Raw genomic sequence first — 20,312 nt, forward strand, 5'->3', positions numbered from 1 at the left:
CATTTTACTCTCCTTGTGAATCTCAGAGCGCTATTTGTTTCCTAACATTTCCCTCACAATTTTTCTTATGCAACTCTCCTGCCAATTAGACACTACCGTCCACACAGACCTGTGGCAAGCACCTTCTTGTTCTACCAGATCATGCTGTTCTCTCTATACCCAGTTTCTTTAAAATTAAAAAGCAATCTTTGTTTGTGAAATATTTATTTATAAAGCAGTAATAAAATGTTTAATTACCTCTAAATTGGGCCTATGGAACAAAGATGTGGGGTAACATTTATGACATAAATCCAAATCTCAACCCTCCTCCCTTTGTTTTAATATTATATCCACAGGCACTGGTGCCTCCTTTTACTAGAAAAGACAACAGAGAAGTGGTAAACAAAGTGTTGGGATTTCTCTGGGCCAGAGTTTCAGGAAGAGGTCCAAACTTGAGAAAAAAACGTCAGAGTAGCAGCTCCAGGTCAACCAAATACGTTTTCATCACCCACTGGATTGGTTGGTTCTCACTCCAGACTACTTAAGTCTCTCCTTTTGTCTAACCAAATACTCAGCACCTGCAGGGTCAAGGCACAAATAGTAAGCTATGAACTTAAAAGCTAGATGATTCAACATAATTTTCCCCCTTATTTGGCAAATAGATGCAATTACACTTTTTTTCTTTAAAGTATAATGCTGCCCAGAAAAGAAACCCCCAAATGTTTCTTTAAAGCTACTAAGTCTTTTCCCCCAAAGATAGAAACCTGTGATGTGATTAATAGCAACAGTTGTAGTAACCAACAAATGGACAGTGGCTCCAGCCTTTGGTTTGCTGTTCAGTCTTCCCACTTGAGGCTCTAGAAGCCGGAGTTCCCATCACTCGCCTATCCCCAGCTTTCTTGAGAGGTCTTCACTGTTGCCTGTGTTGCTAGACTACATCACTTCACCTCACTCTCTACTAAAAATAGAACCTACTGAGGTTCGGGGTCCAAAGCAGTAGACACAACACCAGGTGTTGAATCACTTCTAAATATAAACTTTGGAAACACAGCACCACTTCAACATCACCTTTACTGTCACAGACTTTCCAAAATCAGATCGTAGTGGCTACACCCCTTTTACTTGCAGCACTCTACAAACAGTACCTGAATCTGCTCCAAGACTTCTCGCTGCATCTCCACAGCCATATGGTACACATGATGATCAGAATCATTGTACATCACAGCATTCTGGAACATCAGCATCAGGTCCCGCTGGAACTGAGCCAAGGTGCGAATTCGTCCCTTAGACAGATTTCTCTTCAGGCTAGTTAAGTCCATGGGTCTGTAAATTGGCCAAGAGAAAGAGAGGAGATCAAACATTAGTATGGAAGATGTGGTGACCTACCATGCTCTTTTGGAGAACTGGTTCCTAATAAAAATAAATAGCAAGGTAGGCTGGTGCCGCGGCTCACTAGGCTAATCTTCCGCCTTGCGGCGCCGGCACACCGGATTCTAGTCCCGGTCGGGGTGCCGGGTTCTGTCCCGGTTGCCCCTCTTCCAGGCCAGCTCTCTGCTGTGGCCAGGGAGTGCAGTGGAGGATGGCCCAAGTCCTTGGGCCCTGCACCCGCATGGGAGACCAGGTAAGTACCTGGCTCCCAGCTTTGGATCGGCGCGGTGCGCTGGCTACAGCGGCCATTGGAGGGTGAACCAACAGCAAAAAGAAGACCTTTCTCTCTGTCTCTCTCTCTCTCACTGTCTGTAATTCTACCTGTCACATAAAAAAAATAAATAAATAAAAATAAATAGCAAAGTAACAACTCCCATCAGATAAAAGCAACTGCGATTAACATTTGACTGTTCATAGTAGGCTAACTTCTACTGTAGGCACTTTCTGTAGTAACTTAGTCCTCTGAATCCATAAGGTAGGTATCATTATTATTTCCACTTAACCTATAGAGAGGTTAAGTACTTGCCTAATGACACACACCCTGGATTCAAATTCAAATCAACCTGACTACAGAACCCCATGGTCCAAGCCACTATTCTTACTGTGGGTGGTTGGCCAGGCATCAGAGCTGTAAGGGGACCCGATTATCAATCAGTTTGCCACACAATAGTTTTTGGCTGTTGGCAATGTAGTCATATAATAGGTATTTAATCTACTTCTCTTGTTGCATAAATCAAAAGTGAATTTTTTTCCCCTTTCACTAAGATGAAAAGAACGGAGATCAAATGAATAGTCACACAAATAAATATTTACAAAGAATAGATATATACGAGAAAGCACAGCAGTGTAGAAAGGGCTGAACTGGAAGAATCTATAGCTTGGGGCAGGACTGTGGCGCATTAGGTTAATCCTCTGCCTGCGGCATCGGCATCCCATATGGGCCCCCGGGTTCTAGTCCCAGTTGCTCCTCTTCCAGTCCAGCTCTATGCTGTGGCCTGGGATAGCAGTGGAAGACGGCCCAAGTGTTTGGGCCCCTGCACCCACATGGGAGGCCAGGAAGAAACTCCTGGCTCCTGGCTTCGGATTGGCGCAGCTCTGGCCATTGCGGCCATTTGGGGAGTGAACCAACGGAGGGAAGACCTTTCTCTCTGTCTCTCCCTTTAACTGTCTGTAAACTCTACCTCTCAAATAAATAAATCTAAAAAAAAAAAAAAAAAAAAGAATCTATAGCTTAACTCTGCTATTAACTGTTGGTTGTTCATAGGTAAGTCACAACTATCTTTGGACATTAATTTCCCCATTTATATTACAAAGGAGTTTGTCTCTGCTATAGTTTCAGTGATGATGTTCTCTCTGAAATTCACGTTGAAACATATTCCCCAATGCAACAGTTCTGAGTTATTGGTCTTGGAGAGGTGATTAAGTCATTAGGATGCCACCCTCATGAATAGGATTAGTACCCTTATAAAGGAGGCTGAGATTGATGGAAGCCCTCTTGCTTGTCTATTCTTCCTACCATGTAAGAACACAGCATCTGCCCCCTCAAGAGGATGTAGCAATAGGGCACCATCTTGGAAGCAGAGAACAGCCCTTTAGAGACCAGTCCTGCAGGCAACTTGATCCTGAACTGCTCAGCATCCAGAACCATGAGAATAAATTTCTGTGGTTTATAAATTACCCAGTCTGTGGCATTTTATTTTAGCAGTACAAATGGACTAAGACAATCTCTAAAGATTCTTTCCTGATTACCATACTAACAGCATTTATGACACAATTTTAGATGAAGTATACTACAAAAATCCAAAATATTACAATTAACCAAGGTTTGTAACCAAGGTTTGGGTTAACATCTTTGCTTCAGCACACCTATAACCAACTACCTGAATAAGTATAGGATTTCTTTTAAAGTTTCATTCCAAAGAACAGGGTCAAAACTAACAAAGACTAATATATAATGAACGGACTGTAGTACTTAAAAGTCAATACTTCAAATAAATAACAAATAGCCTACATGATCCTTTTGTTCCCTGTATTCTTTCCCTAAAGAATATACTGAGCTCACCATAACTTACAAACTTCTTTGGTTGTAAAATGTATCATGAGTTTACATGTAAAAATAAATAATCTAATGGATGGGAAATAAAAATCGAAGTCAGATCTAAAAGCTACCAACCTTTTTTTTAACCCCTTTTCCACTGACCTTTTTACCACATCCTTGTATCCTGGGGCCTGCCTTTCTGACACGGGCTTCAGAAATGGACTGCTGAATCTGTTAATGGACAAACCCAAAGAGGATGAAGTAATGCTGGAAAATCATTCTAAATGAAAAGAGTGAACAAAAACACTTATAAACTATGGAGTAGAACTTAGTTCTTGTTAGACCTGTCTTAGGGGAATGCCAACTGTGAGTGCCATTAGGAAGAAATCTATTAGTTTTCTCTTGCCAAATAGGAAGAGTTGAACAAAAAACTATGAAATATTTACTACTATACTGATTAATGGTTCAAAAATTTATTCAAGGGGTTGGTGCTGTGGCGCAGTGGGTTAACGCCCTGGCCTGAAGTGCCAGCATCCCATATGGGCACCGGTTCAAGATCTGGCTGCTCCACTTTCTTTTTTTTTTTTTTTTTTTTTAACACCTTTGTTTTTTTTTATTTATTTATTTATTTATTTATTTTTTTTTTTATTTTTGACAGGCAGAGTGGACAGTGAGAGAGAGAGACAGAGAGAGAAAGGTCTTCCATTGCCGTTGGTTCACCCTCCAATGGCCGCCGCTGCAGCCGGCGCACCGCGCTGATCCGATGGCAGGAGCCAGGATCCAGGTGCTTTTTCCTGGTCTCCCATGGGGTGCAGGGCCCAAGCACCTGGGCCATCCTCCACTGCACTCCCTGGCCATAGCAGAGAGCTGGCCTGGAAGAGGGGCAACCGGGACAGAATCCGGCGCCCCGACCGGGACTAGAACCCGGTGTGCCGGCGCCGCAAGGTGGAGGATTAGCCTATTGAGCCACGGCGCCGGCTCTGGCTGCTCCACTTTCAATGCAGCTCTCTGTTATGGCCTGGAAAAGTAGAAGATGGCCCAAGTTGTTGGGCCCCTGCACCCACGGGGAAGACCCAGAAGAAGCTCCTGGCTCCTGGCTTCGGATAAGTGGAACTCTGGCTGTTGCAGCCAATTGGGGAGTGAATCAACGGATGGAAGACTTTCTCTCTCTCTCTCTCTCTCTCTCTCTCTGCCTCTCCCTCTCTGTGTAACTCTGATTTACAAATAAATAACCTTTTAAAAAATAAATTTATTCAAAGTCCCTGTGTTCTCTGTGGAAAAAAAGATAATCCACCATATTGAAAAGGAGGTACACCTAGTCTAAATACAAATGTTATCATCTCATTGGAACGAATTTGTAAATGCAATTTAAATGTCACAGCAAGTATGTTTTTTAAGATTTATTTATTTATTTGAAAGTCAGATTGAGAAAGAGAGAAAGATTTTCTATCTGCTGGTTCACTCTCAGATGGCCACAAAAGCTTTGTGTAGGCCAGGCGGAAACCAGGAACCAAGAACTCCATCCAGGTCCTCCCATATGGGTAGCAATTGCCCAAGTACTTGGACCATCTTTTGCTGCTTTCTCAAGTGCATTAGCAGGAGGCTGGGTAATGAGCAGAGTAGCCAGGTCTCAAACTGGCACTCTGATACGGGATGCTGGCATTGCAAGCTTAACCCACTGTGCCAAAATATCAGCCCCAGCAACTATTTTTTGTACAGACTAGTGAAAGCAGATATGTGTACTTGTGAATAGGCCAGGTTTAGATATAAGATCTGACTCCCAACTACGGATTGTGTGATGGGTGAATGGTCTCCTTAATACATGATACTGCTTTAGTTCTAGACATAATCTTATTATCATTTTGGGGACCTACCTGTGACTAGCAATCATCTTCCAAACTGGCATAACAGTCTTCTTAAACAGCAAATGATCCTGAAGAGGGTCACCCTGGCTTAGATCAGTCCTATGGCATAAAACATGACAGAGACAGTAACTTCACAAATGGTATTCTGTCTCCCCAGGTGGATAAAGAGGTTTTCTCAAGACATCTGCTTCCAATTAACATCTGAAGGAATATAACACCACAGGAATAAAAATATACTTAATGCTTCTTAATGGACTCCAAACTCTATATTTCTGTTTATTCCCTTACTTATCACTATTACCCAATGAAGTAGTTGCCTTCTTACAAAGTGTACTACAAATCTACAATTGCCTGTGGTGCCTTTTCCACTCACTCTGATTTGCTTTTTAGCACTTGTGATTTTAAAGAACTGGTCAATGAAAGTAGTCTGTTCACTGAAGTTTACCAAGTGCCTTTTACAGTTCCTAATACATAGCAGGTGCTCAATAAATATCTAATAAATTAATCTGATCCTGTTTTTATGCAGAAACATGCTACAATGATAAGTATCTTGCCCATGTTTCCAGGGAAGGAAATATTTTGTTTACATACCAAAGAATTCTCTTATGTTTCATCTGAATGCCGTACAACTTTTTTTCTTTTTCGCTCTCTTCCACATAGTAACCTTTAAGATACCTAAGAAAATTTCATTTTTTCTCATGATCCCTCTCCTTGTTTCCCCTCTCCTATTCTTCCTCCCTCCCTCCCTTCCGTCTTTCCTTCTTTGAAGGAATTGTCTTATTTACTTAGCTTTTCTTTAGAGATGCAACTGTCAAATGTTTTATTTTTAATGAAAATGTCTAATGAATTTTAAATGAATTCATATTTATAATGAATTAATGAATTTTATAATGAATATTATATTTCCAGTTGGAAAACTGTCTAATTACTGGATAGTTAAACATCATGTTACACTGCTTACTTTATACCCTTAAATAGGTTCTCTTCACATCCTCATTTTGTATAATGGAACCAGATGGTGCTTACCCATCTTTAAAAATATCTATTTATTTATTTATTTATTTGAGAGAGAGAGAGAGAGTGCATGCGCTGAGCGCGAGCGTGAGCAAGCCATTTTTCCATGTGCTGGTTCACTCCTCAAATAACCACAATGGCCTGGGCTGGACCAAACTTAAGCCAGGAGCCTGGAACTTCATCCAGGTCTCCCATGTGGGTGACAAATGTACAAGTACTCAGGTCATCTTCTGCTGTTTTCCCAGGCACATAAGCAAGAAGCTGGATCAGAAGAATACACAGGAGTTGAACTGGCACTCTAATATGGGATCCCACCATTGCAAGCAGCAGCTTAAACCACTATGATACAACATCAGCCCCTGTCCACCAATTTGAGAACCATAACCTTCATTATTTTTCTTCAATCGGAGCACTTCCACGTAATTATTCATCTTCATTATATCACACTTCACCTATATCTAAATCACATACCACAAAAATCATACAGGTTTCACTATGGTCTATAGTCAACATACCCTTCAATGCTGTTATAGGATCCTACCAGAACAACATTTAAAGCCCCCAAAACACTTTTTTCTTTGTTTCTGGTCACTCAACTGTAATGAACAATAATTTCTTGGTACTGGTGATATAACTTCATTCATACATCAGCGTTAACAGATACTTAATGTTTCCAGTGTATGAAAGATATTATGCTAGTTTCTGTAACCTTAAAATCAACCAACTTTGTTACATTTTATGAAACAATATCTTGCACATTTTTATATCCATCTGCTGGGGAATAAATGTCAAGCAACTACAAGTAAAACTGGGAGAGCAGAAAGGTGGTGCTCCAAAGGCTCTAATTCTCTACTCCTCGGAGTTAAAATAGTTTAAGAGAAAAGCCAGAGAAGAGGTGCCTAGAGAATGTCTATGTTTTAAAGTAGTTTTAGGGGCAAGTGTTGTAGCACAGTGGGTTAAGCTGCCTCTGGAGACTCACACCCCTTATCAGAGTGCTGATTCAAGTCTTGGCTTCTCTGCTTCTGATCTAGCTTCCTGGTAATGCACTTGAGAAAGCAGCAGAGGATGGCCCAATTACTTCGGTTACTGCCACCCATGTGGGAAACCTGGTGTTTTCAGCTCCTGGCTTCAATCTGGCTCAGACTTGGCTGTTACAGGGATTTAAGGGGTGAACCAGTAGATAGAAGATCTCTCTTTCCCTCCCTCTCACTCTCTCTCCCTTATCACTCTACCTTTCAAATAAACAAACAAGTAAATAAATAAATTTTCAAAGTGCAAAAAAAAAAAAAAAAAAAAAACCTTAAGAACCCAGCTCTCTATCTCCCCTTAAGGTATCTGGTCAAGTAGACTTAATAATTGGTATCTATTATTTTCTAATAAAGATCTCATGTTTAACATAAATTCCAAGATAAGCTGATAAGAAGTGTGCCATCTAACAGACTAAACTGTTAGGAGATAAAATGTCTCAGATGTCAAAATTTTCTATTCTTGGCAAAGTCACACAATGTCATGGAAGTATTCTCTTGCTCTTACTTGCATAAGGAGTTATAAAAAAGCAAAAGATGTCATTCTTCAACAAGCTAGGTTTCAAGCTATAGTTAGGTACACAAATTTGAAATGTTTTAAAAATATATGTATGTTTCAGCTGTATACACAAAATTACACTAGCACAATTATCGGTTTTGCCTTCCCACACTAATGTGGATGGATTTGGGATGTAGTAAAGAAAAAAATAGTTCAGACTATATTCTCTCATTAGATAAAGACCAGAAAAATAACTACTTATTTATTGCCATAATAAAAATAACTTTCATATTCAGCTTTAAAAATTCATTCAATTCACTAAAAAAAAATCAATATTCTAAAATGGGCTCTTTAGCCCCCATAATTATCTATAAAAATGAGACAATTATATAACAATTTTCCAAGATATGTGAAAAAGAAACCAAAGAAATCATAAACTTCAAAATAATTTTTATTTTAAGTTCAGAGGAGTTATTTTAGTACTTTTAAAAGAGGTATAGTTTGGGGGCCGGAGCTGTGGCACAGTAGGTTAATCCTCCGCCTTCAGTGCCGGCATCCCATGCAGGTGTTGGTTCGAGTCCCAGCAGCTCCTCTTCTGATCCAGCTCTCTGTTATGGCCTGGGAAAGCAGTAGAAGATGGCCCAAGTGCTTGGGCCCCTACACCCGCGTGGGAGACCTGGAGAACACTCCTGGGTCCTGGTTTTGGATTGGCTCAGCTCCAGCCATTTGGAGAGTGAACCAGTGGGATGGAAGACCTCTCTCTCTCTCTCTCTCTCTCTCTCTCTCTCTCTCTCTGTCTCTCCCTCTCAACGTCTGTAACTCTACTTCTCAAATAAATAAATATTAAAAGAGGTATAATGGGGCCGGCACTATGGCATAGCAGATAAAACCGCCACCTCCAGAGCCAACATCCCATATGGGCACCAGTTTGAATCACCGCTACTCCACTTCCAATCCAGCTCTATGCTATGGCCTGGGAAAGCAGTAGAAGATGGCCCAAAACTCATGACTAGAGCCTAGGGAGATTACTGATGCCATAAACAAGAGTGTCAAATTGTTAAGTCAACAACAGGAGTCACTGTGTACTTACTTCCCATGTGGGATCTGTCCTTAATGTGTTGTCCAATGTGAAGTAATGCTATAACTAGTACTGAAACAGTATTTTACACTGTGTTTCTGTGTGGGTGCAAACTGATGAAATCTTTACTTAATATATACTAAATCGATCTTCTGTATATAAAGATAATTGAAAATGAATCTTGATGTGAATGGAATGGGAGAGGGAGTGGGAGATGGGAGGGGTGCGAGTGGGAGGGAAATTATGGGGGGGGGCATTGTAATCCATAAACTGTACTTTGGAAATTTATATTTACTAAATAAATGTTTAAAAAAAAAAGAAGAAGATGGCCCAAGTGCTTGGGCCACTGCACCCACACGGGAGACCCGGAAGAAGCACCCGGCTCCTGGCTTTGGATAGGCAAAGGTCTGGCTGGTGTGGCCATTTGGGGAGTTAACCAGCAGGTGGAAAACCTCTCTCTCTGCCTCTCCTTCTCTCTCAATGTAATTCTTTCAAATAAATAAATAAATCTTTTTTTTTAAAAAAAAGGTATAGTTTGTATGATATTAGACTTTAAGAGTTAATGACTCAGTAATGTTTCCTGAATAAATGAAGCTAGTAATTAGGATTATTTATGGGACATATTTCTTTTTTAAAAATTAATTTCAGAGGCAGAGAGACAGCGAGAGACAGAGAGCAAGCTCCCATCTGCTGGTTCACTCCCCAAATGTCCACATGGGCCCTCAGAGCTGGAGCCAGGGACTCAATCTAGGTCTCCCACATGGGTGGTAAGAATCCTACTATTTGAGCCATCATTGTTGCCTCCTAGTCTCTACTTTAGAAGGAAGCTGGAGTCAAGAGCCAGAGCTGAGTATGGAAATCTAAACACCTGGCCCATATGAAAAAGAATCTTAATGTTGATCAAATACTTGTTTGGGGCTTGTGTTGTGGCACAGCAGGTTAAGCTCATATGTACAACACTGGTATTCCATATCAGAATGCTGTTTCTAGTACCAGTTGCTCCACTTCCAATCCAGCTCTCTTCTAATGTGCCTGGGAAACCAGTGGAGGATGGCCCAAGTACTTTGGCCCCTGCCACCAATGTGGGAGACCCAGATGGAGTACCAGGCTCCTGGCTTCAACCTGGCTCAGCTCTGGCCATTGTAGACTTTTGGGAAGTGAACCAACAGATGGAAGATCTCCCTCTCTCTTTCTCTGTCACTCTGTCTTTCAAGTAAATCTTTAATTTTTTTTTAAAGAAACAACTTTAACAGCAAAGCATACAGGATTCTAGTTATGTAATGTTAAAATTGTATTTAATTCTATGGGCCTGGCATTGTGGTGTAGTAGGTTAAGCTGCCACCTGTGACACCAGCATCCCATATGAGCACTGGTTTGAGTCCCAGCTGATCCAGCTTTCTGCTAATGAGCCTGGAAAAGCAATGGAAGATGGTTGATGTGTTTTGTTCCCTGCCACTCGTGTGGGAGACCTGGAGTCATTTGGGGAATAAATCAACAGATGGTAGCCCTTCTCTGTGTCTGTCTCTCCCTGTCTCTGTAATTTCGCCTTTCAAATAAAAAAAAAATCTTAAAAAAACTTTCAAATTTCATGGTAAATTCAAATAGGCATAAATAGAAGTAAAATATAAATCTTCACAAACTTGTATAAAAATCTATACTTACAGCTTTGAGGAGGTTGCTCGGCTGAAAAGGATATCCACCAGGGGAGTCTCTTGAATGCTGAAGCCATCATCACACTCACCTGAAGGGGACTCTTCTGTCTCTGACACATACCCTTCACCCTGGTCCTCCTCTTTGGATTCTTGTTGAGCCTGCTCCTAGGAATCCAAGCAAACGCAGGCAATTTTAGAAACAGATCGACGATAATTTACTTGCACAGAGTAAATGAAGGCCAATGTTAACATAAGAAGAGGCCAATTATATGAAACTGTAATAGAAACTAGATAAAGTTGATTTTAATAGACCCAAGTCAATGAATTATTAGTAACAATCTTGCTAGACAAATTTGACTCTGCCCCTCTTTCCCACTCCCCTACAATGAAAAATCACTACTTAGTCAATTCTAGTTGGATGCTACATGCTTTAAAAACCACCATCACTGTGGCCCTGGGGTTAACTACACCACCCGGCCAGATAATATGCATAAACATAATGGTATTTTTTTAAAGATTTATTTATTTATTTGAATGTCAGAGTTACACACAGAGAGAAGAAGAGGCAGAGAGAAGGGGGGCGGGGAGAGCAAGCAAGCGAGCGAGTTGTCTTCCATCCACTGGTTCACTCCCCAACTGGCTGCAATGGCTGGAGCTATGCTGATCCGAAGCCAGGAACCAGTAGCTTCCCCTGGGTCTTCCCAAGCCAGTGCAGGGGCCCAAGAACTTGGGCCATCTTCCACTGCTTTCCCAGGCCATAGCAGAGAGCTGGATCGGAAGTGGAGCAGCCGGGACCAGAATCAGTGCCCATATGGGATGCTGACACTGCCGGAGGTGGCCCTACCTGCTACACCACAGCACCGGCCCCCATAACGGTATTCTAGATTTTATTGATTGTTTATTATAAATGAGGCACTCTTCTAATTGCTTTACATGAACTGTCTTATTCAAACCACACAGCAAACTACCAAGTAGAAGTAGAGCACTATTATTTCATTTATAGCAGAAAATACTGAGCTTCTAAAATGTTCAGTAACATTCCTTAGGTCACACAACTAAAACTGGTGCTAACACCATGATTTGGACTCAGGTGTTAAGTCTCTGGAGTTAGCCTACATGCTAACTTGTGCAGAATACCAACTAGACAATTGATTTAATCATTCACTTACCTCTTCACTCTCTGTGGTTAGTCCCTGAACTGCACAAATATCCAAAGGAACTGGAGCTTCCTCTGGCTTTCCATTGTCTCTCAGTGACATTTTTTCAGCTTCTAAGGGGTCTACACTGGCTGAGAGCTCTTCAGTCATTCTACAGGACTCCCTTTCTCCTTTCGTAGCTTCAATTTTCCTTTCCTCTTGTTGCCTGGTACAGGATGGAAGGCAGCAGCCTTCACTTGATTCTCTGCTGCTAATGCACAATGGCTCCATTAAATAAGCTACCTGTAATCCAAGTTTCTTATTAGATGCATAGAAACATCAAGGGAAATCATCATCTTCATAATAATGCCACATGCTCACACTGTTACTGTGACTAAGTCTGAGATGACAAGTGGGCTTACTTAATCCAATCATTTAAAGTTCATGACATCTCATATACACAGGTACTAGACTAGTTGCTTAAGTTATAACAGTGATCAAAATAGACAACGGTTCTTGCCTCTTCCAGGAGCTTATGCTCTAGTTTTTCATCTGAAGTATCAACCACAGTGGCTTTCTAGGAAAAATATTGACAACTTTGTGTCACAGACACTTCAGAGAGAAGGAGCAACATATGAACTGAATACTTAAAGATCTTTACCTAGGTTCTTTTCACTGTGTTCAGTTGCAACTATCCAATTCTGTTTACTTTTGTTCCTGAGGGTAATGACATTTTAAAAACACTACCTTGGGGCCAGCACTGTGGCATGTAGGCTAAGTCTCCATCTGCAGTGCTGGCATCCCATAAGGGCACTGGTTCGTGTTCGAGCTGCTCCTTTTCTGATTTCTCCTCACCCCCATTTATGGCCTGGGAAAGCAGCAGAGGATGACCCAAGTGCTTGGGCCTCCACACTTACATGGGAGACCTGGATGAAGTTTCTGGCTCTTGGCTTTAGCCTGGTCCAGCTCTGGTCATTGAGGCCATTTTGGTAGTGAACCAGAGGATGGAAGATCTAGCTATCCTTCTCTCTCTTTGTAACTCTGCCTTTCAAATAAATAAATATCTTAAAACAAACAAACAAACAATCTTATGGGACTCGAGTTGTGGCATAGCGGGTAATGTGGCATAGCCTGCAGTGCTGTCACCTCATATGGGCACCAATTCAAGTCCTAGCTGCTCCACCTGATCTAGCTCTCTGCTATGCTTGGTAGAAAGGCTGGCTCAAGTCCTTGGGCCCCTGTACCCGCCTGGGAGAGCCAGAAGTGAAGAAGCTCCTGGCTCCTGGCTCGTGGCTTTGGATTGGCCCAGCTCGTGCCACTGTGGCCTTTTGGGGAATGAACCAGTGGATGGAAAGCTTCTCTGCCTCTGCCTCTCTGTAACTCTCCCTTTCAAATACATATATAAATCTTTTTAAAAATAGCATCTAGAAGTCATAGCTTTTTAAACTTCAAGCAGGGGGGACAGCAAGATGGCACAGTGAGTTAAACTGCCACTTGTGAGGCTAGCACCTAGTATGAGAGCCAGTTGGAGTCCCGACTGCTCCACTTCAATCCAGCTCCCTATTAATGTGCCTGAAAAAGCAGTGGAAAGTGGACTAAATGCATAGATCCCTGCACCCATCTGATAGATCTGGATGAAGTTCCAAACTACTGGCTACTGGTTTTGGCCTGGACAAGCCCTGGCCATTGCGGCCATTTGTGGAGTGAACCAGTGGATGGAAGATCTGCCTGTCTCTCCATCACTGTGCCTTTGAAAATAATCTTTAAAGAAAAAAAAAAAAAAAAAAAACTCAAGGAGAGTTTATACAAGATTAATCTTTCAGACACTCTCAAGGCAATCTTACACTCAGAAATTCCAGTTCTGGGTGGGAATCAGGCCCCTAATGACTGGAATCTTGAAACAATGTCAAAAATTTGGGAGCTTACCCTATAGCACAGCAGTTTCAGCTGCCACTTGCAATGTCAGCATCCCACACTGGAGTGCTGATTCAAGTTCTAGCTGCCCTACTTCCAATCCATTTTCCTGCTAATGCATATGGAGGAAAGCAGCAGCAGGTGGCCTAAGTATTTGGACTCTTGTCACCCATGTCGGACCTGAATGGAGTTCCTGGTTCCAGGCTTCTGCCTGGCTCAGACCTGGCTGTTGAGAACATGAGTGGACCAGTGGATGGAAGATCTCTCTCTCCCTTCCTGTCATTTTGCGTTTCAAATAAATAAATAAATATATTTTTAAAGAATGCACTTGGTGCATACTCTGTATCAGCACCAAGTGCCAGGGATACAATATTAAATCATTTCTGTCAATGTGAGTCTCCTATTTTAGTAAACAATATTAAGAGCATTAGAAACATGTGAGGGTAAACATTCTCTTAGAAAGTGGAGGTTCTCCCAGCTTTGGAAGTAGCAGCTCACCATTACCTCAGAAAGAAAGTGGAGGAGGTTCTGGCGGTTCACTTGCTCTGCCTCTCTCTGAGATTCCTCACTGCCTTCATCCCCTGCAAGCAGCTCACTAGGTTCTCTCCTTGGGCTGCTTTCTTCTAGTTCCTCAGCCCCTGGATCCTCAGTTTCCCTCCAGCTGCCCACATCAAGATCCAGACTGGAGTCCCATGAGCTGAAGAGGGACCTGTAGTAGTTGCTCAACTCAGAGTCACTGGGATAGTCTTGTACAGAATCCAACCAAACCCACTCATGCCCCATCTGTAAATACACAGAAAAAAAAGAGCATTAAAATCATTCCAATTCATATTCCCAGGGACCTCAATCTCCTAAGTTCAGTAGAAAGATAAATATCAGAAATGTCTCATCAAGAAGTATAAAACATAGCAGAAGAAAAATGCTGGGAGATGACATGATCTTTAGGAATAAAGAAGTCCCATTTTAATAAAATAAAGATGTTATACTGTACAGTGCAGTACAATGTATTACCCAATAACTATTATTTCCTTATACTCCAAAAGGGAAAGAGCTAGAGCATAGCTAGCTTAACAGACTTCCTCTATCCCCCAATCACCCATAAACTCAGTTGCAAGGCAATAAACTTAAAAGGAACACGGGATACTTTCCTTGTTTTTTTAAGCTGTTTACCATTACATACTGAAAATACACTTTGATATTACCTTTGGCATCCTTATCGTCAAATCCACTATCACTTCTCAAAACGAGATCCTCAAGTTTCAAAAATACCTTCCCTTGCTTTCTTAACTACCCTATTCTGATTCTCTTACAACTTTCTCCAATCCCTTTTGACTTTCAATAAACTTTGGTCTTCTATTTCCTTGCATAGTCCAGCTTCCTTAACACTTCCTCTAAAAAATAAAGCATTTTTTAAGTTTCAACTTTGACCTCTATGAAGATGATTTCCTGTTTCTTGTCATTGTGTATACACACAATGTACACATATATGCATACTGTTTCAACTTTGTACTCTATCAAATCTCTCAACCTTTTATACATTCTGATCTCATTTCTCCACGCATCTGAAAGCAAATTCTCTTTTGAAATCCTACTACTATCTGCTTCAACTCAGCATTTTTATAACTAAAATCAATATTCTTCCTAATTTGCTCTCAATTTCTTTATCCCTATCACCAACACTATTTTCTTAGTCTACGCAACTCAAAATTATTCTTAAAGTCAGCAATTTTTTCACAATTTTCTGTCATCATCCTTTGTTTCTGGGGAAATGTCAGGCTCCTTAAGAGTTAAACAATCTTTACTTCAACCTGCTCTCTGCCAAGTGTCAAGGCTTAAGAACAGCTTTCATCTCAAACATGTTCTTAGTCTACCACTAAAAGTCCTCCATAATTAGTCCTACTTTATCCTCTTGACTGGTGTTATATCTCACTATTCCTTAGTATGATCACTGTTCTCTTATCTCATTGCTCCTACCATGGATGTGCAACACTATTAACTCATCTTGCAAAGCACATCCATCCCTTTTCTAAAGCAATACCTATGTCCTTTAATGGACTTTCCCCACAAACCTGCAATTTTTATTGCTTCAGTGTTTTTATCACATGCCTGTTTGTGGATAGCTTTGGCAACCGAATATTATAGGTACTTCATTTTCTAACTGTTGGGTTGATTTCTTTCCATCACCACAATAGGACTATTATTTCCTACTTCCTGACAACTGCTGTAATTCCTTTTGAAGGCCAAAAAATATTATCATGATCTTCTTAAAACTTTCTCAACAATGCAGAGTCTAGATAACACCCCATTAATATCTCTATACAATAAAAAGGCTCATAATTAGTTCATTATCACTAATGAGCTAAAGTTTTTGTTGTTTAGTTAACAAAAATTGGAATAGAACTCAGTGCCTAAATTTGTTAATTCTTAAACTGAGATTAGCCTTCCAACAGCAATATAAAGAATTCTATTCACAAGAGCCCTACCCACAGGGAGTGCAGTGGAGGATGGCCCAAGTGCTTGGGCCCTGCACCCCATGGGAGACCAGAAGCACCTGGCTTCTGCCATCGGATCAGCGCAGTGCGCCAGCCGCGGCGGCCATTGGAGGGTGAACCAATGGCAAAGGAAGACCTTTCTCTCTGTCTCTCTCTCTCACTGTTCACTCTGCCTGTCAAAAAAAAAAATAAAAAAATAAAAAATAAAAAATAAATCAGGGGCTCTTAAGACACAGATAAGCCCCTAAAAAATAAAAATAAAAAAAAAGGTATGATCTACAGATAGTCTGAAGTAGGACAAATTTTCCTGAAAGAAAGGTTAATGCTACCCATGTAGCATGCTTGAATCTTCTTTTAAAAGTGCTATGAATTCAACTCTAAAAAACTTGTTTTCTCATTCAAAAGCTGAATAACTAAGTTATTGTTGAACAATATCTCAAAACAGTAATTATAAATTCAATCCTGTTTACTCACCGTCTCTCAATTAAGTAGGCAATTCACATTATAAAGTCACTTTATCCTCTAATAATATTTTCACAAATAATGTAGGAAGAAACAAAATTTTCAAATATACACACAAAAAGCACACACCAAAGGCTAGCATTTTTTCTTTTACATTTATTGTATACACATACACTTCACAGGTTTATTTTAAAAAAATCTGTACACTTCACAGACAGTACAAACTAGCTACAATCTGTTAGCTACACATTAGGACATTAACACAGCCCATGATTTTTGCCCTAAAACAGACAATTGTGCTACTTCAACTCTCTGAGAGAGATTTTCCCAGCTTATGTCATGTGGCCCAGGCACTCCTCTTCTGTAACTTCCACTTCTGGAACTGGGCCTGCAAGCCCAAGCTTTATCTTGTTTACTTCTATTTCAGAGTCAGCTCAAAGAGGATACTTTCAGGCTTTACTTTTTCATCTTCATATCTGCTTCAATGGCACAGCGGCGTCCCCTGGTTCCTCCATCCTACATGACAACAGAAAAAGAAATGGAGCATGAGTGAAAATGAGTGAGCTGGTTAGCCGCTGACAAAGTACAACAAGGTTGGGGATTTGATTTCTTGGGGGTAAAAGGGAAAGAATCAGCAGAAAAATCCAGAGTTATGAGGGGTGTATTTCTGTCTTCCCAGAGAGTGGCTAAAGAACACGTGGTAGTTTTTAAGAAGAAATGTAGGACAGTATCCTGCTCTTGCCCACCACACAGTCCTTGAAATTCACCTGGGGTCCCACAGAGTGATGAATAGTCATCCCACCCAGGTCCAAATCATGTGTAAAGGAAAGGAAGACTGAAAGAAAGGTGGGAAAGTAAAAGGGCGGTGGATAGTGAGGTTCTGGGCTAACATACCTGTCCAGCTGCTGGTCCCTATAAGAAAGGCCTTTCCTGCAGACTGACCCTGGCACTAGTTCCCTAGCACCTCCTGACAGTTGTTTTCCATGACATCAGGACAATCAGAAGGCTTCTTTCCATTTGCTGTTCTCTCCCTGCAGCCCAGCTCCTTCCTCTTGTGCAATACTTTGCTGTCTTCATCAGATAAAAGATCCTATTAACCAGCCTTGCAATAGCCAGCCAATTGCTTGGGGATCCAGAGTCACTGTCGCAGGCCAATAAGAGCAAACGGAGATTATAGTGTTCTGTATGTTGTACAGGCTGAGAGGCCTGCAGGCAAGATGAACTAGTGAACACTTTGTTGGGCCAGACCATTTTAACATTTCTAATATGCAAGGACTCTTACATTTTTAGAGTTTGTGAACTTAAGTTGCATATGTGGCAACAGCAAGAATCAAAATACCACCTTGCATTTACGTAACATTCTTCTTCTTTTTTTTTTTTCCAAGCCAGTTCCATACCTATTATCTCATTTGATCCTCACAACACCCCTGTGAGGTAGCCTGGACAGGTACCTCGTTACATGAGCTCCATCACACATAAGAGAAAAATAAGGCCCCCCAAAATTATCTGAGTAGCTTAAGACCATACAGTTTTCTAGCCTGATGCCCCTCTTCCATTACATCATGCTCATTGCCCCATAATGAATAAACAGAGTCAGAACTTTTTAATTCATGGAGAAAAAGAATAAAATTCTTTAGGCTAGTTCTACTAAGCTTACAAGTAATTCCATCAGTCACTACAGTATACAGTTGTCATTGTTACTGAAATATTTAACTTATAATTTACTTATATTGTTTGTGTACCAGATATTAGTCTTGCAATTTAATTTTAGGAGAAAAGAGAAAAACTATGTGCCAAGTATCTGCCAGTACCAGTACAAAGCCAGGTATCAGCTGCTGTTTTGCAAAACCCATTTGTAAGAAAAGAACTGATAAAAGATGTAGTAAAGAAATGAGGAGCAGATGCATCCTAGATACTTTATCCCCAGAATACCTCATTTCAGCCCAGTGATCTCATAAACGATCTCTACCCAGCATCCCCTTGCCCTAACCGCCCCCACATGCACAAAGACAGGAATGCAGAAGACAAGACATTTTCTTATTCAATGACCCGAATAAACAAAAGTTCAAGACATTGCAACAGTCTGAGTATTGGATTTCCCTCTGTCACTCATCCCCAGAAGGAGCTGAAACTTTCTGGCAACACCACCCTTTGCAGCCATTCAATACTTACAAAGAGAGAGAGAAGGAAGGCAGGAGAGCCCATGGGGACACTGTCCTGTGAGAGCACAAACACACATTGATCAGGTTCCAAAAAGTCAGCTACAAGCACCCTACATAGCAGGACAGACACAAGCACCAAACACACAGAGACAAAATTCAAAAACTTAGCAGCAAGAGAGATATCCCATGGCATTCTAGCCATTTTGTCTCTCAACAGGAACTGCTGCAAGCTAAGGCCTTTCCCCCACCTTTGAGAGTACTTTCCCAGAGGAATTAATTCACTTACTTAGCTCACAATTTCTCCCATGTGACTGGACCTCACAGTCATAAGCTTCTTCAGTGTTTAGTGTTTTAAGTGGGAGCAAATAACAATCATTCTAAGACCTGAATGTCTTTCCACCACTTGAAGGTAGAAGCTTAGAAATACAAGTAGTAACACAAGGTTCCCTCAACAGTTCAGACTTCTAGCACTAAAACAATGGTTCAGTGGCTCCTTCCTGGAATCCTCACCTTCTCTGAAGAATCCTGTTTGCGGGTAGAATCTCTCCCTCGAAGACTTTTAGCACTGATACCAGACTCTGATGTTTGCATAATCAACTGTGTGGCCAAGAATTGCTATACATAAAAGAAACAGAGTTGGGCATAGAGACTTGATTCAGTGGGGAAAAATTACAACACTTCAGGCTTTGCAATTAGGACTTTGTATAGCACCCTGCTACTTAAACACTTTTTGACTTATTGGAAGTTTACCTTAGAGATTTTTTTTTTTAAATATTTATTTATTTATTTGAAAGAGTTACAGAGAGAGAGAAGAGGTAGAGAGCGAGAGAACAAGAGAGAGGTCTTCCACCCACTGGTTCACTCCCCAGATGACTGCAATGGCCGGAGCTGCACCTATCCGAAGCCAGGAGCTTCTTCCGGGTCTTCCCATGTGGGTGCAGGGGCCCAAGGACTTGGGCCATCTTTTACTGCTTTCTCAGGCCACAGCAGAGAGGTGGATGGGAAGTGGAGCAGCTGGGACCCGAAACAGCGCCCATATGGGAAGCCGGCACTACAGGTGGCGGCTTTACCCACTGTATCACAGCACCAGCCCCTACCTTAGACTTTAATTATAGTTACAGGTGTGCTGAAGAATCTGAAATGCCAAAGAGCCTTAATTTTTTTGTTAAAATATAGCCTACTTGAACAAAACCTCTATCTTTTAAGAATGAGAAAAATAGAAAGAACAGGATGAACCAAAAACTATTCAGCAATTTAAGTAATTAGGCAGACTCCACGAAGATAGATAATATTCCTTTAGGTTCAACATCCCAAAGAGTACCTGGCAATTCAAGTACAGAGACATATTATTTGTAACATAAAAAAGAGAAAAGGGCCTGTTGTTGTGGCAAGGCAGGTAAAGCCATTGTCGGCATCCTATATCAGAGTGCCAGTTTAAGTCCCAGCTGTTCCACTTCTCATCAGTTCCCTGCTCATGTGCCTAGAAAGGCAGTGGAAGATGGCCCCAGTATTTGGGCCACAGTTAATCCACTTGGGAGACCCAGATAGAGTTCCAGATTCCTGGCTTT

The 20,312-nt window shown here is 41.2% G+C and overlaps 1 protein-coding gene across 17 annotated transcripts in view; it reads right to left on the reverse strand.

Annotated features, from left to right (window-relative positions):
• Positions 1-367: 367 nt before the first annotated feature.
• Positions 368-20,312, reverse strand: part of BRD8 (bromodomain containing 8) — a 37,781-nt gene continuing 17,836 nt past the window's right edge. For 4 of the 17 annotated variants that reach the window (XM_070076180.2, XM_070076176.2, XM_070076175.2 and 1 more), the window contains 10 exons: positions 19,255-19,359; positions 18,755-18,799; positions 14,133-14,411; positions 11,748-12,017; positions 10,589-10,743; positions 5,902-5,985; positions 5,320-5,409; positions 3,608-3,676; positions 1,125-1,302; positions 368-557 (listed from right to left, as the gene is read on the reverse strand). In XM_070076180.2, the coding sequence (XP_069932281.1) occupies positions 507-557; positions 1,125-1,302; positions 3,608-3,676; positions 5,320-5,409; positions 5,902-5,985; positions 10,589-10,743; positions 11,748-12,017; positions 14,133-14,411; positions 18,755-18,799; positions 19,255-19,359 (1,326 nt within the window). In that variant the 3' untranslated portion in view covers positions 368-506. Of the gene's footprint in view, positions 558-1,124; positions 1,303-3,607; positions 3,677-5,319; positions 5,410-5,901; positions 5,986-8,281; positions 8,467-10,588; positions 10,744-11,747; positions 12,018-14,132; positions 14,412-16,959; positions 17,099-17,476; positions 17,789-18,754; positions 18,800-19,254; positions 19,360-20,312 lie in introns of those variants that run through there. The other 13 variants (XM_089335921.1, XM_070076182.2, XM_070076181.2 and 10 more) reach the window with 8 other exon arrangements.

Source organism: Oryctolagus cuniculus, chromosome 6 (genome assembly GCF_051225735.1).
Source record: "Oryctolagus cuniculus isolate XC-2025 breed Fujian yellow rabbit chromosome 6, ASM5122573v1, whole genome shotgun sequence".
Lineage (NCBI taxonomy): Eukaryota > Metazoa > Chordata > Mammalia > Lagomorpha > Leporidae > Oryctolagus > Oryctolagus cuniculus.